Below are 27,678 nucleotides of genomic sequence, written 5' to 3'. Positions count from 1 at the left end.
GAGAAAGTGAACCTGGGACCACATGGGAGACTGGCCAGTTGCTGCATTCATTCAGAGATTGCCCAACGGATGGGTTTCACCTGTCCTGCCTTTGGTGGCCCAGACAGAGGTGCATGGGTGGTTAGGCTGCTTTTCTTTTCCTTTCCTCATCTCTTCTTCATCAGAAATGGGATGTGTTGCATTTTCTTTTTAAATCTGGCACTCCAAAATTTATCTTATCATGTGTGAGAAATCTATTTTTGATTTACAGTATCTGGTCTTTTGGAAGGAAGGGTAATTCTTAAAACAGGACCAAGGAACAGGGTGTGGCTCCACTCGCTGTCATAATCACTGGGATCACAATCTCATAGCAAAACTGCCCAAGAACTCTTTAAGTGTGAAAATCAAAATTGCTCCACCAAGCTTCATGTGAGGTTGTAGCCCTGAGCAGAAAGAGGAGTTAGGGCAGCCTGGAAGGAATTGCACAGCTTCCCTTTGATTCTCCACCACCACAGGGTAGAACTTAGATTTGCCGGTGAGTGACATGGATGGCAAAAAGAAGAGAAACATGACTGTTGTTTCCAGCAATCTAGAAAAGAGGCCAAGCTCATGAGTTGCTTCCAAGTATGTGTGGAGTGCAAATAGGGAAAGGTGTTTTTTTTTTTTAAAGGACTCCTTTTAGGTCTCAAAGGATAACTTTGCCTTCCACTTCGTCCCTCTCCACAACATTTGTTGGTGGATGTGTCTCTGAAAAGCAAAAGCGTGGAGATTTTTTTAATTTATTTTTTTGGAACTGCAGGCATCTCCTCCTCTGTACATTCCAGCCCATCTTCCAGTTTGGCCCTGATGGTTTCTACTGCCTGTCTCCTGTGTGACTTGCACGAACAGATTAATATCAAAACTTAGTTCTTGTAGGCCATCCCCAGCGCTATGCCTCTGTTCAAGGCAACCCTGTGGCTGAAACTGTTAACTTTGCATTTAGGATGATTGAAGAAAGCGGAAAGCGGAGAAGGACCATGGCAGAGAAGAGACAGCTGTTTATGGAAATGAGTAAGTAGAAGACCCTTTCAGATGACAGCTTCAGGAAAGAATGTGCTGGAGCCTTGTTAAAGAAGGTTACTGGATCTCCTGTCTCATGAGAGATGAGGGTGGTGCTGTCAAGTTAAAGCCCCAAAGATCGGTTATGGTCTTACTCTCTAATGCTGCCCCTGTCTTTGTTTTTGTTCTCACTCCCACACGATGCCTTCCATACCGTGGGACCTTGAAGAAGTGTTAGTTGAATTCAAGGTGTGAACTCTATGCTTGTGGGGCAGCCCCCCTCTCATGCCTGTAGCTGAGCATCTTGCCTAGGACTTGGCTAGCTTTGCCTCAGGCAGCAAATTTGGACTTGAGGCTGTAATACTGAGCTGTATCCTGGCAAACACTCCTCCATAGGATCAGTCTGTCACAGATTTGCGTACTGGGCATTTATAATGGATAGGAATGCCGGCTGGTGTTGGTACAGGCATGTATATAAAGCCAATGATGGTAATTACACTGAACAAGCATGGGCATTTTCTTGGTGCAGTGAGTCTACTCTAGCTGAGATGTGCAGCTGATTTTAGCCATAGATAGATATCACATGTATGCACGTCCCTTCATATACTCAGTTATCCAGCATGTCAGGAAGAACGAGACATTTCTAATGGATAGGATCTGTCAGTCATCATCCCAACACTAGGCAGTGTTAGGTTCTCCCAAGCATGCTAGTTAGCCATGTGCCTGGAGGAACACTCCAGCTGCCAGTGGGGAGGCGAGGTGATCTGGAAGGAAGGAATGCTGTGCCAACCCAGCTTGCTACTCTGGTCAGAGGTTGGTTCTGCCAGGCAACTACAGCAAGGTCTGTGGGCACTGGAACATAAGAACGGGCTTCATTCTGCTGGAAAGCAAAAACATCTTGAGGAGATTCCTCTACTGCTTCTGTCTTCCAGGGGCTCAGAACTTTGATGTCATCAGACTTTCAACGTATCGGACTGCCTGCAAACTGAGATTTGTACAAAAAAGATGTAACCGTAAGTCAAAAATTTCACTCTTTCGGAACGCAATTTCATAAAAGCCTGTGTCAGAAATATTTTCCCCTGTGCGTCCCTGTATCGTACAGATTCAGTTCACGCTGAGTGACTGGATCCAAACCTCTGTTGTTTGGAGAATTGCAGGAAATGCAAAATTAGGAAAAAAAAATCATTTCATTCGGGGGAATTTGTTTAGTGTACAGTGAAAGCCCTGGGCAACTCACTGAAGTCAAGGTCACCCTGGGGGTGGGTGGCTTTGGTGTTGCACGTTTTGTAAGTATGTGTGCCCCCTCCCCTGCCTGGTGTCAGGGTGTTAGGGCCATGGTCAGTAGCAAAGATATCCATAGGCTCAGGAATTGGATCAAAATGCAGAGTGGGTTTTATTGAGGGACTGACATTCTCCAGCTGATTCTTTCTTTCTTTCTTTAAAATATTTTTACTCTGCCTTTCTCCTGCAAAGGATCGAGGAGGGCAAAAGGACCCAAGTTTAGGGTTCACTTCACCCTCCCCTGGTCCTTTCCCAGACTCAGTTTCCTTCACTGTCCATCTGACCACTCCTGGTTAACTCCACGGGTCCACTGTCCCGCGTCCCCAAGTCATAGGAGGTGCTCCCTTCAAAGAGGGCTTGTACTCCTGAGTGACCTTGAAACTGCAGATCTGTCCACCCCCTCCTGGAGATGCAACTGCCCAGCCTTTTGACCTCGGTGTCTCTAGTGCTACGTCTGCGTTGGTTGCAGGGTTTGCTGGTCCATGGAGCACAGTCATGCCCAAAGATGCCAGTTAGTGGGTCGAGGTGGCAGAATCCCCTACCTTGCCTGTGGCCTTGTGGAAGTTTCAGCCCCTCCAATACGCCAGTCCAGGGGTCTCCAATGAAGGCATAGTCAAAGACCAAAGACCCCCTCCCCCTCTTTGACAGTTCCCCCCCCCCAATGGCTCCAGCTGCTCCCTCCTCCGTGGCTCTCCTTCCACCTTTATCCTGGCCAGCTGGAAGCAGAACTCCACCTCCACGCCTCATCCCAGGTGGGATGGCTTCCCTGTTGGCTTCCCCTTCTGTCCCTGAGCCAGTAGACTGTCCTCGGTGCCTGCCCAGGTCCTGGCAGGAAGGCATCTCTGACTGGCTCTCCGTGGGGGGGGGGGGAGATGGGGACGGAGCAAGAGCAGAGGGGCCTGCTTGGAGTGCCAGAGGTGACCCCCCCTTGCAATGTGTCCAGCTCTGTACCTAATGGTTAAAAAAAGTTTCACCAGATGTATGGGGAAGGTCTGTGGCTGTGTGGGAGAGCACATGCACCCCACTTCACCCCCGGCATATTCAGTTCCAAGGTAAGAACCTTGCTGAAGCAGGGGAGAGAAGTTCTGGCTGCCAGTGGAGTCCACAGCCCTGGGTGAGATGGACGCCCAGATAACCTTCCTGGGGTCCTTCCTTGTGTGTCTGCCTTTTTACATGATGCATCGTATCCCATCTGCCGGCTGACTGGACAGATCTGTGCAAAGAACCAAGCAGTAGAGTTTTAAGGCAGAAAATCCTTCAGTCCTTGCTGGTAGTTCAAAAGGATGGCTCGAAGCTGTCTGGTAGGTGAACTGGCTAGGAAGCAAGAAGCTGGAAGGCAGCGGGGGCGTCCCAGAGCCTCCTTTCCAGCATCTCTCCTTAAAGGGACATTTGCCTCCCCTTCTGCTGTGCTCATCAACTAGTTGATTAGACCTGAAATCAGGCTTTCTATCCACACAAGCTTTCAGCGACCGACTGGCTGCTAAAGATAGGGTGCTGCATCGCTGGTTGCTGTAATTTTCCATTCGTATTAACTTTGATTACCTTGTTTGCAATTCACCTTGTTTGCAATTTCACCTTGTTTGCAATTCAACAGTATTTTTGTGTCTTCATATTAGAATTACAGTGTTATATGTCTCTATCTGATCTTTAATCATGTTGTGAACTGTTTTGAGTCCTCGTTCTGGGAGGAATGTCAAATGTGTCAAATGCATAAATAAATAAATATAGCAAGTTAGCAGAGATGAGAGGGTTTTTTACCCAGGCCTCCCTCCTTTCCATCCTCCATATTTGATTTTTAACTTGGATCGGGGGCAGAAGAGCAGAAGAAACACATTGGAGTGCTTTGCTAGCCATGCAGAGTGGACAGGGACATTCTCATGGCTAAGATGATATTTTCTTGTTTCATCTCAAATGAAATGGTTCCCCCCGCCCATTGCTATCAAAACAAGTGTGTGAAGAGTGATGCTAAGACAGCAAAAAAAAAAGTGTTGTGGTTCTGCATGAAACACACAGGACAGTGTGCAGATGGAAAATGTGTGTTTGTGAGAGGTTGAAAGACGTGGGGTAGTGACAGAGCCCGAGGCGGTAGGTGTAATTTGTGGCGTTAATTGATGCTGAGAGACAGGAGAATGTGGGAGGGGCCATGTGTGTATCCAGGACAGGTAATTGGAGTATATGATGCAGAGGAAGTTTTCTTTATTTTTTTCAAAAAATATCACAGGAGGAGAGTGCCTGCCTGCCTGTCTGTGTGTATGTGTGTGTGTGTTTGGGTGTGGGTCACACAGAACAGAGAAGTGCTGCAGAGCAAGTGGCGGGGAGGGATCAGATGCCTGCAGTGGGTGTGAAGTACAAAGCAATGGGATGGTTCAGGGAATCAAATGAGAAGGAGAATCATCATGTTTGGGTCCTTCTCCTTCTGAAGGTCAGATCATCAGTGTAGCTGTTCTGACTTTTAATGCGGCGGCTGTGAAAGCTGGTGCTTTGTAGCATCCTAGGTATTTCAGCAAAGTTGATCCCTGATCTAGCAGAGCTAGAATCCATTGCTCTTTCCCACCCAGTTAGTTCTTCAGCTTCGAGTGTCGCGTCTCTGGGAGTAAGAAATGCCGCACACACCCAACTTAAAAGAAGTGGGCTGGTTTCACAGGCTGCGCCCTCTTCTACCCTCTCTGCTTCCTGCTGCCTCCTTGCCCCACCTCCAAGGAGAAGTCCCCTGCTTGAGGCAAGGCTGGCCTGAGGCAGGAGAGAGAGGTGAATGGGGAGAGCCCCTCTCTTTCCACCCAGTGGTGGTCTGGACAAGGAGCTGTGCGTAGGGTGTGGGGGGATGTGTGGGGGGGAGAAGGGTGCCTGTATCGCATCCACATCCCCAAGGACCTTATGAACACATGCTCTTCTTCGTGGTCTCTGTGAATGCACACTAATGGGTTAATCTGCGCCTGTGCAGAGGTCTCCGGAATATTCCAGAGCTCAAATGTGCGTTTGCTAGGCCCCGCCTCCCCAACACAGGTGGTCCACCCATCCTGGCAATTACCTCAGCTCCTTTTTGCTGCCTCTGAGGTCTCATCTTCTGCTGAGCTCTCCATCGCGCACCTTACTTCTTGTTCCTGACGAAATTTAATAGATTGTATAATTATTCTCTAGGATTGACTGTTTTCGTAATACTGTACTGTTTTCAAGGGCAAACGTCTCATCTCAACCTTCACTCTCTCCACCTCACGGCTTCGAGGATCCACCCTCCTTAAACGCCATCCTTGCTCATGCGAGGAAGCCGGCCACTAACCAACTTTATTCTTAGAAGTGGTTTGCTTTCCAGAGGTTTGCTCTGCAAAATAACCTCCCAACGACTCCCACTACCCCTTGGGCAGTTCCTGCCTTTCTATCTTATCTCTTTGACTGCCATTTCTCACTCTCTACCATCAAAGTTTACATGTCGGCTATTGTTGTTGTTGTTTAGTCGTTGAGTCGTGTCCGACAAGTAGATCCTCCATTCCTTAAATTTCATCCGGACACTGTATCCAGACATCTCTTTCCTTCCCGAAGTAGTCTCTGATTCTCATGCCCGGCAACCTATTATCCTGCCTTCTCGTCTCCAACAACTGACCGAGAGTGATCCTTCCATCTCCTGGATGTGAGGAGGGCCCTCGCATTTTAAGTCGACAGGACTGCTTCCTTTCGTAAGTCTACGAGGCTATTTGTTTCTCCACATTTGTCACAGGGAGGGACAAAGGTGTCTCCCCAGACCATCTCACGATGGATTGTTCACACCATACCACCTCGCTTACCAGCTTGCTCGTAAGCCTTTGCCTACTCAGATCAAGGCTCAGTCCACCATGGCAGTGTCTTCCTTCATGGCGTACCTGTTCCAGATATTTGCAAGGTTGCTACTTGGTCCGCTCTGTCGACGTTTGCATCACATTATCGTTTGGACGTCAGGGCCAAGTTGGATGTGGCTTTAGGCCGTGCAGTCTTGTCTTCTGTTTTGCCATGACATCCCTCCGCCTGTAAGGTAAGCTTGTTAATCACCCATTAGTGTGCATTCACAGAGACCACGAAGAAAAAAGAGAGGTTACTTACCTTTAACTCTGGTTCTTCGAGTGATCATCTGTGAATTCACACTTCCCACCCATCTTCCCCTCTGTCTGTCACGTCTGTCTCACTCTTTGGACAGCAGCGGCTTTGGGGAACTGAGGCAATTGCTAGGATGGGTGGACTACATGTACTAGGGGGCAGTCCTAGTGAATGCTTGTTTCAGCTCTACAATATTCCGGAGACCTCTGCACAGGCACAGACGTAACCCATTAGTGTGAATTCACAGATGACCACTCCGAGAACCAGAGTTACAGGCAAGTAACTTCTCTATTTGGGCCACTCTGGCAATGCTAGGTTTAAGCCAGTCGTGGGATGGTAGAGCTGATGCTGTCACCAGTGGTGGCAAAGGCTGAGCCCAGAGATCAACCCTTTCTTGAGTCTGTTGGCTGAGGAGTTTGCAAGAGAAATACTACCTGTTTTTGCAAAAGGAAATGTCAGTGGGCACAGCTCTGTTTCGTAGAAGGAATGCTCGTTGAAATATATAAGCCGCCCAGAGTGATTTCTCTTTCCTTCACAGTTCACCTTGTGGATATCTGGAACATGATTGAAGCCTTCCGTGACAATGGCCTTAACACATTGGATCACAATACAGAGATCAATGTGTCTCGTCTAGAAACAATCATCTCGTCCATCTACTACCAGCTGAATAAACGCCTTCCTTCTACTCACCAGATCAGTGTGGAGCAATCCATCAGCCTTCTCCTCAACTTCATGATCGCAGCATATGACAGGCAAGTGGCTTCTCTCGTCGGGCCTCCCAGAGCCTTTGTGGGCTGGGGCAGCACCTGACGGCTTTGCCACTCGTGTGGCTGAAACACCTGGCTGATGATGCAGTTGGTGGAGGGTCACGCCTGTGTTTCCACAGGACCTAGACCACCATATTTCGGCAGTAGAAGGCAGATGCATGACTCCTTCTTGAATAGTCTTTCTAAAACAGACAGTGGAGAAGAGTATGTGGCTAATGCCAGCCTAGTTGCAAAAGTCTTGTTTTTGTTTATTTGTTTGTTTTATTTTTATACCACCCATCTGGCCAAGGGCCACTCTGGGCAATTTACAACAAGAAACTTAGACTAAGTGTGACAAAAATACTATACAGAATAATACCAATAATAGTAAAATAAAAACCAATAATAGTAAAATAAAAACAATAATAGTAAAACAAAATCAACAGAGAATCAATCATTTTGCCCCCTGTCTGCCTCTCTCAGAAGGACATTGTGCAGGGTGACCAGTCGTGACGTGGCCTGAACAGAGACTGGAATGGGTCAAGGGGACTGGTTTCATCCAAGTGTGCCTGAAGCTGATTGGCCACCACCTTCTCCACCAGCTTGCTTGAATAAAGGAACATTGGCGACAGGTCTATAGTTTTGTTACAGTAATCTGCAACCAAATTTGGTTTCTTCCGGACGAACTTGACCCTCAAGGAGAGACGTGTCGATAATTCAGGTGGTCCATTCCATTGTTGTTGGACTGGCAGCTTTTAAAAGCCAGGCTGGGCAAGGCTCTAGGGAGGTTGTGGTGGCTCTGCAGCAATCAACCACCTTGTTAACCGCTGATGATGATGGAACAGACTGAAATTGGTGTAAGATAACTGGACGAGGCAGGGCGGTGGATGTCTCATTCCCCAAGCTACTGCCGAAATGTAGTGGTCTAGGTCCTGACAGATGGCCTCCACTTTCTTTTCGAAAAATGCCACAAACTGGGCACAGGTGATGCTCCTGGGAGGTCTGTCACCCTGACCTTGGATAAATTGGACTTATACCAACTCAGAAGGGGACGGGGACTCTACCCAGGAGGACATCGGATCCGTCTCCTAATCCGGACAGTCAGTGGATACTAGACAGGAGGGCTACGGGTCACCTCCAGGATCAGAAGCAGGGAAGTGCTCTGTGCATGAGCAGAGACCATGAGGCCCTGCGTGGGAGGGGGGCTGTTGCCCCGTCTCCTTCTAGCCAGCTTCCTGGACCTCTCCCATCTCCTTGGCCACGGTGAGGACCGAAGATGAGCCTTGGCAAGCCCTTGGTCTAACCTGCAGGTGGGCGGCAGGCAGCTCTTCGCGCACCTCTCCTGGGCTTAATGTTTTTAAAATTGTCTCTGAGTTTCTGTTTGTGGTGCCCAAGGACCACTTCCACAATCTTACAATTATTCAGAAAAAAAGGACTGCCAGTTGGTGGGGCTTCAATGTGGATATAGCCCTCCAAGGTGTGATGGCCACACATAGCTCACACACCTCTGGAAATCACCCCACCTCTTCTGATCCATCCCAGTACACCATTTGCGGTGTGTTGCACACACAGGAGTTGCCAGCATTACTAGATTGTGTCTCCCTTTATGAGTGTGGCTGGGCATTAAGATAGTCAGAAGAGACCTTTCTCTCGATCCCACCACCTTTGGTGGGGATGCAGGAGAGAGCCTTCTCTGTGGCTGCTCCTTTAGACTCTGGGACTCCCTCCCATAGGAGGCCAGACTGGCCCCGTCTTGGCTGTCCTTTTTCAAGCAGGCAAAGACCTTTTGCTTCAGGCAAGCCTTCCCTGAGAGGTTCTTCATTCCAATCATAGCTGAGATTTAGAATACTTTATGGTAGCTGGGTTGGAGAACATGCCAGGCCCAGGAGGTTGGTGGGATATGTTATCCCTTATGGCATCAGTCAGGATTTAGTTGTTATATATGGTTTTTCTTTTCCTTTTCCTTTCTTTCTTTCTTTCTTTCTTTCTTTCTTTCTTTCTTTCTTTCTTTCTTTCTTTCTTTCTTTCTTTCTTTCTTTCTTTCTTTCTTTCTTTCTTTCTTTCTTTCTTTCTTTCTCTCTCTCTCTCTTTCTCTCTCTCTCTCTCTCTCTCTCTCTCTCTTTCTTTTCTTTTCTTTTCTTTTCTTTGCCTTTGTGGTTATCACATTATAACTGCTTTGTTTCTTGTGCTTTAGTGCTTTTTAATGCAACTTTCATTGTTTTCTGAGAATATCTTCAGTCTTTCATCAATTTGTCTTGTTTTGATAAATCTGAAAGGTGCTTTTATTTTTGGTGTGGTGCTTGTGTAATGGGCCTTCTCCATATATATTCACCAGAGCAAATTAAAGTTATTTATTCCATCTTTGAACAGTGATCAGGAGAACACAGGGAAGTCTGAGGGTGTTATCAGAAGCCAAGGGAGTTTTATCTTTCCTTTAAACAGAGGATGGTTATTTGCTAGTTATTGGTTGCCTCTCTGCTATATGTATTTGGTGACCTTGCTCTTACTGTGTGCCTGCTGACCTCTCTCCAAATGGGGAAAAAGGAAGTTTCACTGGCTCAATTTTCTGTGGTGTGTTTTTTTTTTTTTAAACCTTTCTACCCTGCATCTTTCTTCCCTGGTGCTTGGAATGTGCTCGCCTCTTTCGGGGAAAACCATTTCTCTTATGAATTCTCTCTTTGTCTTTGCTTCCGATTCGTAATGACAGATCAGTCTCTTTGCCGAGGCAGCTCTCTAGCTCCTCTCCTGAGTTGTGCCTTTTTTAGGGAATGCTGTTCAATTATCTTGAACCTAATTCTGTCTTCTAAAGCCACCCCTTCCAGTTTGGTAATTTGTATACACCTGATGGGCCTCTTCTCCTCCCTCCTCCCTCCTCCTCCAAGTCATGTATAATGATGTCAAACCACACTGGGCTTAGGACAGAACCCTGTCGTACAAACCCCACCTGTCGCTTCTGTCCAGGATGATGATGAAGAATTGGTGAGCCATTTTTTTCTCTCAGAACAACCACCTGCGTATCCGTCCAACCAGAGGCATCCTCTAACTCACCTTGTACCGGCTCCGACGTGAGATGGCCATGAAGGGCAACGTCCAAGGCCTTTGGTGCAATCCAGGTCCGTGACACTCACAGCGTCCCCTTCGTCCATGGTGCCTGCGACTCTTTCAGAAAGAGTAAAAGGAAGCTAGTCTGTCATGACTTGATTTGGACAGACTTGAAACCCTCTGGGTACTTTTGTAAGCTCTTGAAGATGGGCATTAAGTGGTTCCTTCTAGAGCCTTGTCTGGGATCCATGTCAAGCTGATTGGTTACTACTCGCTCAGATCATCTTCTACCCCACCCACCCCTGCTCCTTTTGTGACATTTGTTCTTCTTCGTGGTCTCTGTGAGTCCACACAATTGGGTTGTTCTGCGCCTGCGCAGGACCTCTCGGAAGTTTCTAGAGCTTAAAGACATGTGATTAGTGGGACGTTCCCCCGTGGAGCGCATGCTCTGCCCATCAAAAAACTCCTCAATTCCTTTTAGCCACTGCCTGAGGTCAGTCCTTTCGACAAGCTAGAGCCACCACTTTCGCTTTTGAAAGCCTTGTTCTTTCATGCCTCATGCCCGTTTTTACTTTATTTGGCATTCCCTCATGAGTTCTTCCTCTCTATCTTACTTCCCCCATTTTCTCCTTTCCTTCTCGATCTATTTCCCCCCTCCCCTCCCTTCCCTGTTTTCCCCGTTTCTTTTATGCCCCCCCCTCCGGGCCTTTCAAGCAGTGTGTGCTCTGCACTAAGAAAATCCCACTCTCCGATGGGAGACGGTCGTTGCCTTTTTTGCCTAGGAGAACAACATCAAACCCATAACTTTGTAGAGTGTAAAAAACTAACTAAACCAGCACCCAGAGATTACAGCATCTCAGATCTCACCTTTGGGAGACATCTCTTCATCCACCTGCTCCACAGATGGAATCAGACTCTCCTTTGGCTTCTCAGCAAGACCCACCTCGCTCCATCTGGAGCCCAGCCACAAATTCTCCGAAGTTAAAAGACCATTCTAAGTCTTCGAGACCGAAGCCAACATTGACACCGAAGCATCGAAAATCGAAGGACCCATCTAAATCAAAAAGAGACAAGACTAAGATACAGTGGACCCTTGACTTACAGACGGCTTGACTTACAAACTTTTTGAGTTACAGACTTCTCTGGCCGCAAAATTTAGGTTTGACTTGCAGACTGAGATTTGACTTACAGACCAGAAAAAAACCAAAATGGAACAAAAACGGCCTGTTACAGGATTAATCGGTTTTCAATGCACTGTAGGTCAATGGAGACTTGACTTACAGACTTTTTGACTTGAGAACCGCCTTCCAATACGGATTAAGTTCTCAAGTCAAGACCCCACTGTAAACCAAGAAAATTTTCACAACCTACTCATCCAGATTCACCTCAGACCATACCATCGCCAATCTTAGAAAAATCTTCACGAGAAGCTCCAGAGACTGTCTTGGATCTAGGCAATGTCTCATCTCCGCCTCTAGGCCAGCTCGTTGCTTCGGCTGATAGTTTTTCTCCGAGTATCGGCCCCTCCGTGGCAGATGTCCCATCCAGCCCAGCCTTGGCCCATTCCAGCCCTGCCCTATCAGGGCAGGCAGTATCTCCATCAATCTCCGAGCTTGACTATTCGCCGAGATCGCCCCCTCGTAAATGTCAAGCAAAAAACAGACACCTCTCTGCTGTGTAATATTAACCACCACGCAAAGAATATGTATATTATAGAGAACCCTCCCGATGCCATCGGAGAGATGACTACCGAGGCCTGTACCACGTACGCTATGACACATATTCCCATGGAGACGAGACCGAGGAGCCCCTTTACTTTGATGCGCCTAAATGTGTAAGATATACCATCACATATCCATCCACATGCTCTCCATCACCCTCCCCATCTTCACCTCGATATCAACATCATGACCGACCTTCCAGAAGCACCGTTTATTGACAAATACCTCAACCTGTCAAACTAGCATTGAATTACCATCCGGAACATGTCAACCACCCGCCAGCTAAATGGTCTAAACCTTCTGTGACACTGGGATGCTCAATACTGATTACATCTCAACCTCGGAGTCGAAGTCACCGCTCATCCGTTCAAGCCACTACTACTTACTCAGGTCCATCGCCCCCTGGATCCGAGTCTGAAACACTTTACCCTCAAAAGCCCCCGACCTCGAAACCCTTACCACAAAAACCACTATACCGTTCCCCCTTCACCAGCTTCTTCTACCTCCAATCATGCTCCTTCTTTGATTGCTTCTCAAGAATCACCCTCTAATCTTCCCACTCCAAACTCTGATGTGGCAGAAAACCGCCCACTGTTCCCTTCAGAGGACTTTACTTTGTGTAGCCAAATGATTCTAAGAATGCCACAGCAACAGCAGTGACAGCCATTTCGCCGTCAGCAGAAAAAGATCAAACCGTATCCCTGACTCTTCCAAGCCCAAGAGCTACACTTTCCATATCCGTCTCTCACTACTTCTCAGTTCATGGACTCAAATCACCAATGATCACTGGGTCCTTTCTATCGTCACTCACAGTTACCTTATCGAATCTGACCACCCACCACCTTTCACTCGCATAAAAACCACCCTATCCTCTAGAGCCCTACAAGACAAAGTACTTCTTCTTTTCTAGAAACATGTTATCCTCCAAGTTCCACAGCCAGATATCCACAATGGTTTCTGTTCCTGTTACTTCACGGTACCAAAGAAAGACAGAAGTCTCTGCCCAATACTTGCCCTCAGAAAACTGAACTACTGCATTCACCCCAAACGATTCAGAATGACTACCCTCGACATCGTAATCCCTCTTCTTTCTCTCGGAGACTGGTTCGTAGTCATCAACTTACGGGACGCTGATTTCCATATCTCCATCCACCATCGACATCAGAAGTTTCTCCGTTTCCATTTCAATGGTACCGCTTATCAGTTCTGTGCTCTCCCCTTCGGTCTTTCAACAGCACCCTGAACTCTCACCGTCCCGCCCCTGTCGCCGCCTTCCCCCATCTATGGGGAATCACAGTCTTTCTATACATAGACGATTGGCTGATTGTCTCAGACTCTTACCAGACCATGTTGAACAATGCCCACTTTACCCTAAACCTCCTAGCAGATCTCGGGCTCAAAGTAAATCGTGCCTGGACCCATCTCAAACTGTTACCTACATAGAAGCTCAATTAGACTTCTCCCGAGCTCTTGCCTTTCTTCCACAAGAAGGGATCAACAAACTCAAAAACACAATTCAAGTATTTCAGCCTCTACATTATGTCACAGCTCATCATGCCCAGCATCTTCTCATGCTCATAGCCTCCACAATGGCAGTCATTCAACATGCAAGACTAAAAATGAGGTCTCTTCAATCATGGTTCCTCTCTCTTTTCGACCCCTTAGAGGATCACCCCTACAAATAGCTACTAGTATCCAAAGAACTCTCCAGCCAACTTCCATGGTAGACTTACTGTCCAAATCTCCTCGTCGGTCGACTGTTTGCTCCCCTCCAGCTCACGACACGTGTCACAACCGACGTTAGCCCTTCGGGATGGGGAGCTCACTGTCAAGGACGCAGGATTCACGCCCTATGGATTTCAAAAGAAAAACAGCTTCAAATAAACCATCTAGAGCTGTTAGCCTTTCAAGCCTTCTGACCTTTGATCTCTGGACAAGCAATCCAACTCGCCACAGACAACATGACCACTTTATTCTACGTCAACAAACAGGGAGGCACACACTCCCTCTCCCTTCTATATCTAGCAGTAACACTTTGGGAATGGTGCTACACCCACCACGTTTTTCCCGTGGCAGTCCATGTAGCTACTCAAGACAATTCGTTAGCAGATCATCTCAGCAGGCTAACCACATCAATGCACAAATGGTCACTAGACAACACTGTTTTTGACCAACTGTGCAACCACTGGAACACCCCTACAATAGATGTTTTCGCCTCTCCCCACAACTCAAAGTGCACCCTGTACTGTTCCAGAGCGGGAATAGGCATTCACTCTCAGGGAGACGCTTTCTTGATCGAATGGGCTCACAACATCTTATATCTGTTCCCTCCGATTCCACTAATCCAACGAACAATCATAAAACTTGGTCAGTCTCAATCCAATGTGATCTGGATCACAACATGGTGGCCCAGACAGCCTTGGTTCACCCAGCTCAAGAAGATGTCATCAGACCATCTTCACCTCCCGTCCATTCCCCACCTCCTGACACAAGGCAACGGAGCGATCCACCATCCAGATCTAATGTCTCTCAAGCTTACAGCAATGGAGGATTCTCCTGCCTTAAAGGCTGTCCTTGGTAGAGCTAGAAAACCTTCAACTCAGCTCCTCTATACCCAGAAATGGAAATCATTTTCTTCCTTCACCACCTCCAATAACTTGATATCTTCACCAGTCTCTCTAAAGACTCTTCTTACCTTCGTTTTACATCTCTTTCACCGTGGCTTGTCTCACTCCACATTGAAGATCCGTATCTCTGCGATTGTTGCACACCAACCTCCACACTCTGAATTGGCCTGACTATTCTCACATCCAAACTTTAAAAGATTCTTAAAGGGCCTTCGTAACACGCGACCTACCCACCGACCCCTTCTCCCGCAGTGGTCTCTACAGGTCATCCTTAACTCACTTACAAAGCCTTCGTTTGAACTCATGGCTACCACCGACCTAAAACTCCTCTCTCTCAAAGCAGTCTTTTTGGTTGCAATAACATCAGCTCAAAGGGCTAGTGAAGTCCTGCACAGCCCTACTACCTCTCTTGCTTCAAGCATGGCTGAAAATCTTTTTTGTTATTTGAATGTTGCTCTTGTTTTGCTGGATTTTTTTTTCCGTGAGTGTAGGCGAAGGGTTTGCCAGAAAGTGCTCTTTTAATGATTTGGTACTTCACACATTAATCGTGGTTTTTCTTTTACAGCGAGGGCCATGGGAAGTTGACTGTATTTTCCATAAAAGCAATGTTGGCAACTATGTGTGGTGGAAAAATTCTGGACAAGTTAAGATGTGAGTATTTTACGGGAGTGACCCTTTTTGTCAGCAGCCTCTTCATACCTGCCGAGTAAACCAAGACAGCCTGGCACTTGGAGGGCGGTCTCCCTTCCAGCCATTCTGTGGGCGGGAACCACGCAGCATCCAGGATTCCTTGCGGGTAAAATTCTACCCATTGGTTACAGAAATGATCCTGTACTTGCATTTTTTCTAGTTAAGTCAAGAATGGTGCATATTTGCTTGAAGGAGGTGACTGGCTGTGGTTTTTGTTCCCATTCTTGAGTTAGTCCTTGATCATGTTTCCTCCAGACAGTCCACTTGTATACCTCCTTATTTGTTTATTAAAACGATTGTATCCCACCCTGTATCAAAAGGATTTCAGGCTTAGAGAAGGAAAGCAACATAAGCCATGAACAATTTGGAAAGATCTGAAATCATGGTAAACGCTGATATTGGCCTCCAGGTCCTCTGTGCATGTCCTAGGGACCCCTGAGTCTTGACGTAAGCGTCAGAGTCCCATCTTGTTTTGCAGCTCCACTAAACCAAGGAGAGAGCTCCAAACTACCTCCCCATCAGCCTGATTCTGGGCAGCCATATCTAAAGATGGGGAGCAGCTACTTCCCCCTCCGCATGCAAGTCTCTGGGGGGCTGATCGTTTGCCTGGGTCCTCCGTTGTGGGTGGAGGAGGTCCTTGTGCAGGATGGCTTGCATCCTGGCTGCCAGCTGTCAGAGACCTGTGACTATGTCAGAGTCCCCCTGTCAGGACAGGCGCTGCTGGGACTGCTTTGGGGTCCCCTCCGAGCGATTGCATCTCATGGCCAGTTGAAACTTGAAGCTTGCAACAGCTTCTTGGGGGGGGGGGCTCAGGGTGAGGCTGCTCCAGCGATGGCAGCCAGGTCCCCCCTTTGCCATCCTCTTTTGCCCTCTCCTCCTTCACAGCCTGCTGCCACCAGCCCTCCCCCCTCATTGCCTTCTCCCTCCCCTGTTATACCTTCAAGGTCTCCTTCCCTCCCCTTCATAGCCTAGTCCCACCATTCCCCAATGGTTCCCTGTCTACTAGACTCTCTGGGCAGGCCCCTCTCGTCGTCTTCATTTCCCCCCTTTCACTGGTGACTCTGGCAGGGTTGGTGGCTTCATTGCATGCAGCATGGTCTCCTTCCAGGGACAGGGTGGCCCCGGGGAGGGCACCTGGAGGATGATGGAGTTGGACCCAACCCTGGGACCCCCCCCCCACAATGTCTTACAGTGTACACTATAAGAGAACTCCTCATTTTAGTCACAACTCAGTTAGGCCATGATCCCTTGTTCACAAAAGCTTTAATGAAGTGTGATTTTTAAACTGTTTTTCTTTATCCTGAGCTTTTCTGCATCTCTCAGTCAGAAGTGTAACAGATTTCTCTTCCTGGGTTTCTCCTTCACCAGCAGAACCACTGAATCATAGAATCATAAAAAAGTGAAGTTGGAAGAGGCCTACAAGGCCATCAAGTCCAACCCCCTGCTCTTTGCAGAATACAATCAAAGCATATCTGCCAGGTGATTTTCCAAGTTTTTCCTTGAATGCCTCCAGTGTTGGAGCATTCACCACCTCCCTTTGAGGGCATTAGTTCCACTGTCGTACTACTCTAACAGTTAGGAACTTTCCCCCGATATTCAGCCTAAATCTGGCTACCTGTGGCTTGAGCCCATTGTTGTGTGTCCTGCACTCTGGGATGACTGAGAACAGATCCTGCCCCTCCTCTGTATGGCAGCCTTTCAAATATTTGAAAAGTGCTCTCCTCTCTCCCCTCGGTCTGCTTTTCTCAAGGATAAACATGCCCAGTTCTTTCAGCCTTTCTTCATAAGGCCTTTTTTCAGTCCCCTGATCCTCCTTATCACCCTCCTCTGAACTTGTTTCAGCTTGTTAGCATCCTTCTTGAAGCGTGGTGTCCAGAACTGGACACAATACTCAAGGGGAGGCCTAACCAGTGCTGAATAGAGGGGGGCCAGCACCTTGTGGGATTGTGAAACTATACTTCTATTAATGCAGCCTAAAATAGCATTTGCCCTTTTTGTAGCCACATCACCCTGTTGGCTCATATTGAGCTTGTGAGCTACGGCAATGTCAAGAGGACTTCCACAGTGGCCTGCAAGGAGACTCCCTCTCAGAGCACGGTGGACTGAATTACCAGCTATATTTAGCATCCTGGTTTCTCTGTTAATAGTGTTTTAAATGCTTGTTCATATCCCTCAGTTCTTCCCTGCTATGTTCATTTATTAGGTGAATCTTTAAGAGTAATGACAGCAGTGACGGCCACCATGTCCCCTTCCAATAATGGGTTAGCTTGTGTTAAACCTTTAAAATTCAGAATTCATTCCTCCACAAGACTTCTTCAAAAGGGCTTTGTCAAAAGGCAGCCAAGGATTTCAATCACAAATCTTTTTTTAAAAAAGAAAAACAACTTTTTAAATTCCCATCACAATTGTCATCACTTGAATATCCCCCCCGTCTTAAACTATATTACTATTGTTGTTTTTTATTTTATTATATTGTTTTTATTTTAATTTTTATTGTTAGCCACCCAGAGTATACTTCAGTCTAGATGGGTGGGGTATAAATTTAATTAATTAAATAAATAAATACCCCCATGTGGAAGAAGAAATTAGGCTGTAATGTTTAGAGGCAAGAGCACAGCCTAGAGGAGGGAACAACCTTAAATTCTTTGGGAGATAGGAAAGGACGCAGGTGCTCAAAATCTCTCACATGGTTTCTGCAGCAAAGGTCACAGGTGTGCTTGTACCATGAAGGTAATTGTTGAACCATTGTTAATCCAAACCTCCCTTTTGCTGTGTGTTTCAGATATTTTCTCCCAAATGTCGGATTCCAATGGACTGATGATCTTTTCAAAGTTTGACCAGTTTTTGAGGGAGGTTCTGAAACTTCCCACCGCTGTGTTTGAAGGGCCTTCTTTTGGATACACAGAAAACTCTGTGCGAACATGTTTCCCTCAGCAGGTACATCTGACACGGGGGGGGGGCTGTAGAGGCGCCGTGTAGAAGGTATGCTGGATGTTGTGCTCTTCAGAGGGGGTCTCGGAGATTCACAAGATAAAATAGTCTCAGCAGGTCGCGTGGTTTCCCAGCGACCTGAAGATTCAGTTCAGGTTGCATCATCAAATCAGCACGTCCCTTATATCCAAAGAGAGCGTTGAGTCTTGCCCAAGAGGGTGAGTTTTCCACCTCTCTGCAATTAGACAGTGATACTATTTATGTATGTATTTATTTATTCATTTTTATTTAAAATATTTTTACCCTGTATTTCTGCTTAAAAAAGGATCCAAGGTGGCTTACATCGTTAAAAGAAAACCACAGTATTTAAAGCTAAACACAGTAACTATACAAATACTAAAAAGGATCAAATAAGTATCATAATAAAAAAAAGAAAAGCATCACCAAAAAACACATTCAAAGCGTTAAGGTACCGCAGTTCATTTAAATTCCTACTAAGGCAGCCAGTCTCTGAGGGAAAGCTTGCCTGAAGAGGAAGGTCTTCTTTGCCTGCTTGCAGAAGGAGAGCCTAGATGGGGCCAGCCTGGCCTCCAATGGGAGGGAGTCCCAGAGTGTCTGGGAGCAGCTACCGAGAAGGCCCCCCCCTCGCCTGTGTCTCCCCCACCAAGGGCACCCGTGACGGTGACGGGACAGGAGAGGAAACCCTCCCCTGATGGTCCTCACACTCGAGCAGGCTCATCATGGGAGACGTGGTCCTTGAGACAGCTTGGATGCAGGCTATTTTAGGGCTTTATAGGTTAAAACCAATACCTTGAATTGTGCCCAGAAACCATTTGGTAGCCAGTGGAGCAGCTGTAAGAGGGGGGTCATGTGATCCCCGTGATCAGCCCCACTGAGCTAGCTGGCTGCTTGCTGCGTTTTGGACCCACTGAAGTTTCCAGACACTTTCCAGAGGCAGCCCCACCACGTATAGTGCTTTACAGTAATCCAGCCTGAATGAATGTAACTAAGAGCATGTGGCACCACGGCCAGATCAGAACTTTCAGGGAACAGGCGCAGCTGGCGCACTCGTTTTAACTGTACAAAGGTACTCCTGGCCACCGCTGGAACCTGGGCATCCGGGCTCAGTGACGAACCCAGGAGCCACCCCCAAGCTGCACACTTGTGCCTTCAGAAGGAGGGCAGCTCCATCCAGCCCAGGCTGCCTCCCTGTCCCCTGACCCGCCTCTCGACGGACCAAGAACACCTCCGTCTGGTCTGGATCACGTTCCGGTTTATTTGTCCTCATCCAGTCCATAACTAGTGATTGGCTTCACAAGATGTTTGCAGGGTTTTCTGGGCTAACCTTTGCAAGCATACAGTGGGGTCTCTACTTAAGAACTTAATCCGTATTGGAAGGTGGTTCTCAAGTTGAAAAGTTCTTATGTTGAATCTGCATTTCCCATAGGAATGCATTGAAAACCATTTAATCTGTATCTGCTCTTTTCCGTCCATAGAAACTACAGTGGAACCTCTACTTAAGAACTTAATCCATTTGGAATGGTGTTCTTAAGTTGAAACGTTCTTAAGTTGAAGCAAAATTTCCCATAGGAATGGACTGAAAACCAATTAATCCGTTCTGGCTGTTTTTTTGTTATGTAGAGGTGCGTTCGTACATTGAAGCATTAGTTCCCATAGGAACTAATGCAAAGCTGGTTAATACGTACTTTATCACTAGGGGGAGAAATTTTTTTTAACCTAAGATGACCTAAGGTTAAAAAAAGAGCAGGAAAGGGTTTTTTTCCTGTTCTTATCTTGGATTTCTGTTCTCAAGTAGAAGCAAAATTTAGCAAATGGAGCTGTTCTTAAGTTGGATTGTTCTTAAGTAGGGATGTTCTTAAGTAGAGACCCCACTGTATTGAGTACTGCAAAATGCTGGGCCAGATAAATGCAAGCAGAACGATTCCTCTTTTAAGCCAAGCGGGTCTTGAGTGGTGCGGGGAGGAGAGATTTAATCAGGCCCTTCGCTGTCTCATTGGAATCAACAGGATGTTAAGGTAAGGGTCGGTTGGGCGGGTTGTGCCAGAGTCCATGACGAGCTCTCATCTTTTGCTGGGTGACGCTTGTCTGCTCACTCTTGTCTTTCCTCCCTGTCTCTTCATCTTTTGTTACAGAAAAAGGTCACGTTAAACATGTTTTTAGACACGTTGATGGCTGACCCGCCACCCCAGTGCCTTGTGTGGCTACCTCTCGTGCACAGACTTGCCCATGTTGAAAATGGTAAGTGGAGCGAGGTCTCTGCGAATTGCCCTTTGCCTGCCTGCCTCTCTTTCCACCAGAAGGCCACTGGGGTTCCTGAGAGGTCCCACTGAGTTCAGCCTCCTGTTTCCCACCATGGCCATCTGGATGCCCCAGAAGGAGGGAGGGAGGGAGGGAGGCAGGCCCACCAGCGGGAGAGGCAGGCAGGGGCCCTTGACACTCCTGTGTGGGCATGCTAGTTCTCATCGGTGAGGCCAGGGAGTCTGATGGATGCCCGAACCTCTGCTCTCTCCCGGCTGCTGTTTATACCCTTAGCTTCCCTTCATCGACTCATCAACGGCACGGTAATCCATGACTAGGGTATCCGTGGCTGGCAGCCATTGTGCTCTGGCTGTAACGTATCTAACCCCGTCCTAAAGCACTCTGAGTCCATTGCCCTCACCAGCTGTGTTTGGACGGGGCTTCTGTTTTCTGCCGCTGTGGAGGGAACGGTGGGGACAGCCTGGGGTTTCGCCCAAGGTGCCCTATGAAGCTTTCTGCCCCCAACTCCCCTCCAGCCATGAACAGTGGACAGCTGGATCCCCAGAACACCTCCATGGGTTATAAGCATTATCCCAGAGCATCTCTTCATTTTAAATTGGTTTGCATCCTCAGCACTTTTAATGCACCAGAAAAAGCCTTTCTTGGGAAGTCCTACCTAACATCTACATTGAATGTTATAGAACAGCAGCCACTATTTTCAAACCAGCAATAGTATATTAATAGTACATTTTGAGCCACTTCCTAAGATGCCACCCCTTTAGTAATGAGCACCGTCTTGTAGTGCCTCTCGTGTGCTCTGTGACCAGGGTTCTAGAGTACAGGTTATCTAAAAAATCACCCTGTTTCCTGTTCATTTTATTTATTTTATTAATTATATTTCTGTCCTGCCTATCTAGTGACCAGGCAGTACTTTGGGCAGCTAAGCTGAGAACAATAATAAAAAAAAAAAACCAGAAACAACGAACCAAAACAGGCTTGTTTCCTGTGACTTTATTTCATTTACTTATTATTTATTTTATTTCTCTCTTGCCTTTCTGCCCTTGGAGAGACCCCAGGCAATTTACAAAACATGTTTACTAAACAAAAGTTTAAAACTGTAACAGAGAGACCTTGTAAAACATCATTTAAAAACGATGAAGCAGAGTTTTAGAAATGCACGCCCTCTGCCCCTCGCCCTGGCCTGCCGACTCCCCTGCAGCCGGTCTCCAGCAGTGGGTCTTCCATCAGGGCGAGGGGGCTTGCGGGCAGGCGTTGGTAGCGAGACGTTGGGCCCGGCGGGGGGGAGGCTCCCGCGGCAGGGCCGCAGAGCAGGGGCTTCTGCGTCCTTCTCTATGCCTTGCTCGGAGTGGGGCAGCCTGTTTTTCCGGAGGCAACACTGATGTTTTCTCCTCTCCCCCCCCCCGTCTTCCCCCGTGGCCCCCTCCCCTGCCAGTCTTCCATCCCGTGGAGTGTTCTTACTGCCGGTGCGAGAGCATGATGGGCTTCCGTTACCGGTGCCAACAGTGCCACAACTACCAGCTCTGTCAAAACTGTTTTTGGCGTGGCCATGCCAACGGCCCTCACAGCAACCAGCATCAGATGAAAGAGCATTCCTCTTGGGTAAGCCTTCTCTCCGGGGCCCCCTTCTCTCCTGGGAGACGTGTCAGTTGCCTTCGCAGTGCAGTGGGAAGAGCACCTGGGGGTGTGAGCAGTGAACGCCCCATGAGGGGGGGTGGCTGGGGTGGCGGAAAGGGTCTTCGGAACAGGGAGGGGGCCCTCCAGGAGGGCCGAGGCAGCCGCGCTCTTTTGCCTCCCTTGTCCATCTCTAAAACCAGAAAGGCTGTGATGAGCCTCCCAGGCCTGAGGGATTGACAAGGCAGTGACACCACCTGAGGAGCCACGATTCCTTGTGAGTCTCTCTTCAACACCTGGAGACCCCCCACCCCACCCCCACCCCCACCGCCCTGTGAATGGCCTCCACAGCCTTGAACCAGCCCGGCTCTCTAAGGATATTAGGGCCACTGCCAGTGTTTTCTTCCCTTTCTTTCCTGCCCGGGCCAGGCCAGAGCCCTCTGCGGGGGTTCTGTATGGACAGGCACCCCCTCTGGCCCCCCACGCCCGCTTACTGAGGGGGTCCTCCTGAGAGGTGGAACCAAAGCAGACGCAAAGGGGAAGTCAGTGCAAGGGGGGACATTGGAGAAAAGGGCTGAAATAGGAGAGGCAGGTCTGGGAAGAAGGAGAAGAAGGAGCGGGGGAGCCTGGAGAGGATTTGGGCTAAATACGTTTTCTACGTCCTTTAGGTTACACCTTTTCTTCCACTGAAATATCCAGCTCCTACCTGTTTCATATATACAGACAGTCTTTGTATACATTGTCTATCGGTGGACATTTCTTCTTTCTGAAAATGCTTGCTGTCTAAAATGCAGCATAAACTGTTGGATGTGTGTGTGGGGGGGGGGGGTCGCTGCGTTCTTTCTCCCTTTGGGAAGTCCAGGACAGAGCAGGAGACGCTTGGGAGCTCCCCGCCAGCTGTTCTGACTCTTGAGAAAAAGGATTGCTTTTCTCCTAGGCCAAACAGAAGGCAATTCTGAGCTTCTGGAAGCTCTCCAAGTAGGTGACAGGATTCATCTTGGCAATCCCAAACGGAGGTCTGTAGGGCCTTGTGGGACCACAGCTGTGGGTAAACAGTCACTGTAAGGTTGTTGTAGGTTTTTCGGGCTCTTTGGCCGTGTTCTGAAGGTTGTTCTTCCTAACGTTTCACCAGTCTCTATGGCCGGCATCTTCAGAGGACAGAGGACAGGTTGCTGTCCTCTGAAGATGCCCATGGCTGCAGAGACTGGCGAAACGTTAGGAAGAACAACCTTCAGAACACGGCCAAAGAGCCCGAAAAACCCACAACAACCATTAGATCCCGGCCGTGAAAGGCTTCGCGAATATAGTCACTGTAAGCTTGGGTGTAGAGGCCAGCGCATGGAGAACGCCCTCTTTCAGTCCCCAGCCATTTTCCTCTTGGGGGTAGAGGTGAGGAAGTTTCCTGCCTGCCTGAAGCCTCAGAGAACCTGCTGCCAGTCACTTAGACTGGGAGGCAGTAAACATTGGAGAGCACAGAGGCCAGTTTCATGGGCCTCCCCCCCCCCGATGCCACTCTGGATTCCCTGTGGGCTTCCCTGCCTCCTCCTGCTGTGACACCCGAGGAGGCTTTCAAAAGAACCTCTGAGTCTATGCAAAGAAAGCAGGATCAGGGGGAGAGGATTTCCACCATGCCACGTAAAGAAAATGGTGCATCGTGAAGCCCTCCCAGGACTGGAAGTCTTCATTTCCACACGAGAGGGTGGGGCATAAGCCATGGATGGAGGCGCTGATCCCCTCTTGGGGTCGAGGGGACTGAGCCTCTGGTCTTGCTGGTCTGACTGGGTGCCAGACACCTTCCCGTGTTCTTAGCTTCTGGTTGATTTCCCCCTCTGGCATGAGATGGATAGTTGTGGCAGAGCCAGTGAGGACAGTCATCCCTTGAAGGGTTGAAGGGCTCTTGAGCCAGCAAGGAACGCCTCCTGCAGACCGCCTTGCTGGCCGGAGCAGAGTGGCATGAGTGGACATCAGGGCCAGAGGGGAACATTGATGTCGCCATAATAGGGCCGGGTGATGTTCTCCTGCTCCCAGGAAGGTACCTCTGGAGACTCTGAGAGTATGATTGCATTGTGCTGAACAACAGAGTCTTCCAGACAGATCAGTGGGATCACCCTCCAGATCTCCGTGTCCTGTGTGGAGAACCTTCACCTCAAGGAAGTGTTCTGTATTCCGGGCGATCCAGCTTATGGCCAAGCTGTTCCCAGAATGACGGGCAGGCCAGACCCTTCATTAAACTTGCAGAAGAGCCCAGCTGCTGTTGCTGCTGGATTAGGCCCGGGGTCCAGCATCCTGTAACGTATCTGCAGCAGCTAGCCATGTGCCTCTGGGACTCCTCAAATGGGGGCAGGAACGGCTTTCTGCTGTCGCCGCTGCCTTGAACCTGCCCTCCCGTGAGTGTACTGTTCTGGGGATTCTCTCTCTCTCTCTCTCTCTCTTTCTTTTTCTGAAGTCCAACCCCTTCCTCATGGCAGAAACCCAAGCCAAAGCAGTTCTGATAGAGGGTTGCCCAATTTTCTCTTGAATGCCTCCAGCGCTGGAGCGCTCACCACCTCCCCCTGAAGTCATTGGTTCCGTTTTCATACTGCTTTAGCAGTTAGGAAGTTCTTCTTGATAGTCAGCTGAAATCTGGCTTCCTGCAGCTGAGGCCCATTATTACACATGCTCTCCACTTTGGGATGCTCAAGAGCAGATGCTACCCGTCCTCTGTATGATTATCTTTTAAGTACTGGGAGAGTGCTGTCTTATCTCCTCTCTGTCTTTTTCTTTCAAGGCTAAACATGCCCAGTTCTTTCAGCCTTTCCTCACAGGGCTTGGTTTCCAGCCCCTTGATCCTCCCAGTGCTCTCCTCTGAACTTGTTCCAATTTGTTGGCCTCCTTCTTGAAGGGCAAAGCCTAGAACTGGACACAGCACTCGAGATGAGGCCTCACCAGTGCCAAATAGAGGGGAATGTGTACCTTGCAGGATTTGGAGACTATACTTCTATTAATGCAGCCTAAAATAGCATTTACTTTTTTTGCAGCCACATTGCAGTGTTGGCTCTTAATTTGGCATGGCAGAAGTTGTTTTTGACAAATCCATGCTGGTTTCTGGTTTTTACTGCATTGTTTTCTAAGTGCTTGCATTGTGACCACGTTTTAACCTGTTACAGAATTTTGCCTGGGATGGATGTCAGGCTCCCTGGCCTGTAGTTCCCAGGTTCCTCCCTTTTGCCCTTTTTGAAGATGGGGAGAACGTTAGCCCTCCTCCAAACATCCGGCACTTCACCCATCCTCCGTGATTTCAAGAAAATAAGGGACAGCAGTTCTGAGAGTTCTTCATCCAGTTCCTTCAAGACTCTTGAATGCAGCACATTAGATGGAAAAAGGGCCCAGACATGGGCGTGACTTACCAGGTTCTGAGTTGATTGCAGTTGGCTTTCTTGCCCTTGCTGCCAATCCTCTATTTTCTTTCTCCACTTTTTATAGGAGAAAACTATCAGCCACAGAAGTTAGGAATTTCTTGGAAGGTCCATATTTGGCAGAGTTTGCCTCCCATCAGATAATCAGGATAATTGAAATCTCCCATTACTACAACATGGTGTCTCCTTGAAATTCTTGCCGTTTGTTTTTCAAAGGTTTCATCTGCATCTTCTCCTTCATTGGGGTGGTCAGTGATAGACTCCAACTACCTTGTTCCATTTGTTTCTCACCCCAGTTGTATGAATCCAGATGCTCTCAATGGGACAACCAAGCTCATCCTCCTTTATTTCGTTGCAGGAGCATTTGTTTATTTTTCATGGTCTCTATGAATGCACATGAATGGGTTAATCTGTGCCTACGCAGGAGTCCTCGGAACTTTCCAGAGCTTTAAAACACGTGATTAGTAGGATGTTCCCCCGTGGAGCTCATGCTCTGCCCATCAAAAGACCCCTCAGTTCCTTTTAGCCGCCGCTGAGGCTAGACTCCTTCACGACGACTAGAGCAGCTTTTTCATATTGTGATCTTCAGATCTTCTCTGTGCCTTTTAGGCATCGTCATTACTTAGTTATTTCTTCTTGGACATTTCCATCTGAGTTTTGTTTCCATTTCTCTGCTTTTTCCCCTTACTTTCCTTCTCCCCTCCCCCATTTCCCACCCTTTTATGCCCCTTCCGGGTTCATTTAAATGGTTCATTTTGTGTGCCAACAGGATCCCCCTTTCCAATGGCCACAATCGTTGTCTTTTTTTGTTTTGGGGAGCAACACCAAGCTCACTGCTGTCCGGGGTGTAAGAGATTGACCAAGCCTGCTCATAATCTCCACCTACAGCGCCTTCAGTCTTTCCTCTGGGAGAAATCCTTCAAACCTTCCAACCCCAGATCTCCTGCCATCATGGAACCTACCTCAATGCCCGTTCCAAGATCTGATTCAGCAGACCCGGTATCGGCCCCGACCACACCATCTCCAAAACAAAAATCATCTTCTAAGTCCTCTTTGAAGTTGAAATCGTCATCGAGCTCAAAGCCACCCTCGGGACCGGCTCGAGAATCCTCACCTAAAGGAAACAAAGATCAAACTAAACAAAAGAAAGTTAAACGCCCTTCTGAGTCTAAACAACCAAGGGAGGTTCCTTCTCATCAGTTAAGTCTTCCATCTCCAATCTTGGAAGAGTCTTCCAGAGAAGCAGTTAATCTCGACTCCTTGTCAGAAGCTGAGGACCCTCTCCCACTACCTCTGGGCCAAGCTCCAGCCTCTTTACCGAGCCTCTCACCCAGTCATGGCCCTTCAGTGGGTGATGTTCTTTCCAGCCTGGCCTCAGCCCATATGAGTCCTACATCTACAGGGTGGGCAGCCGTTATACAGCTCTCCCGTTCTGACTCCTCCTTGCAACAGTCACCACCTTGCAAGCGTTTGGCAAAATTGCGTCATCTTTCGGCTTCATATCGACAGCCTCCAGATCGAGAAATTTACTACCTACACTGGCCTTCTCGACACCAACCCCCTCCAGACTATTGAGAGTCTTACTATGGGGAGTTTGATCAACGTTGACACCGAGAGGATGACATTGACCCATATTATGGCGCTTACTATTATCAAGAACCTAAGAGGGTGCGTTATGCCTATCCTTCTGTGTCTTCACCATCACCTTCGCATCCTTGGCGTCGACATCATACTCGTGCTTTGAAACTTTTTCAGCCTGACCTGGCACTACCGATACCATCCAAATAATCTCTCAAACATTGCTTACCACAGCCGGCTATACTTCATCCAGACCACCGTTTACCAAAACGCTCCCGTACCTCCATGATACCGGCCCCAGCTTCTGTCTCCCAGCCGAATACCACATTATCTCAAGTAAGGTCCTCTTCTCTCCACGTTACTATGACTTATAGAGGACCATCTCCAGCTCTGACAGATACTGAACCTGGCTTGTCTACTCAACATTCCTCTGTCCCTTCTGCTGTTCCAGCCTCCATGTCGAAGCCTCAATGCCGATCTCCTTCTTTGCCTCTCTTATATAACAGAGGATCATCCAATACTGCACCTTCGGACATTCTTGATGCATATTCTGAGGCTTCCCAAGAGTCACCCTCGAATCTGCCCACTCTGGATTCTGACGTGGCCGATAATCCTCCTCCTCCACTATCTGAGGATTTCACCTCCTATTCACAGTTAATACTCCGTATGGCAAAATCCCTCGAGGTCGAGCAGC

General features: G+C 48.1%; 1 protein-coding gene across 9 annotated transcripts in view; it reads left to right on the top strand.

Annotated features, from left to right (window-relative positions):
• DTNB (dystrobrevin beta) overlaps nucleotides 1-27,678 on the top strand; it is a 122,718-nt gene that overhangs the window by 18,468 nt on the left and 76,572 nt on the right. For all 9 annotated transcript variants that reach the window (XR_012082415.2, XR_012082412.2, XR_012082413.2 and 6 more), the window contains exons 2-8: nucleotides 962-1,029; nucleotides 1,950-2,030; nucleotides 6,902-7,115; nucleotides 15,065-15,150; nucleotides 17,972-18,126; nucleotides 20,274-20,379; nucleotides 21,833-21,999. Coding sequence is in view for 6 of the 9 variants with exons in the window: in XM_072985678.2 (XP_072841779.2) it covers nucleotides 963-1,029; nucleotides 1,950-2,030; nucleotides 6,902-7,115; nucleotides 15,065-15,150; nucleotides 17,972-18,126; nucleotides 20,274-20,379; nucleotides 21,833-21,999 (876 nt within the window). In the remaining 3 variants the exon portion in view is untranslated. The remainder of the gene's footprint in view (nucleotides 1-961; nucleotides 1,030-1,949; nucleotides 2,031-6,901; nucleotides 7,116-15,064; nucleotides 15,151-17,971; nucleotides 18,127-20,273; nucleotides 20,380-21,832; nucleotides 22,000-27,678) is intronic.

This window comes from Pogona vitticeps, chromosome 1 (assembly GCF_051106095.1).
Source record: "Pogona vitticeps strain Pit_001003342236 chromosome 1, PviZW2.1, whole genome shotgun sequence".
Lineage (NCBI taxonomy): Eukaryota > Metazoa > Chordata > Lepidosauria > Squamata > Agamidae > Pogona > Pogona vitticeps.
This window is presented reverse-complemented; position numbering and strand designations above follow the sequence as displayed.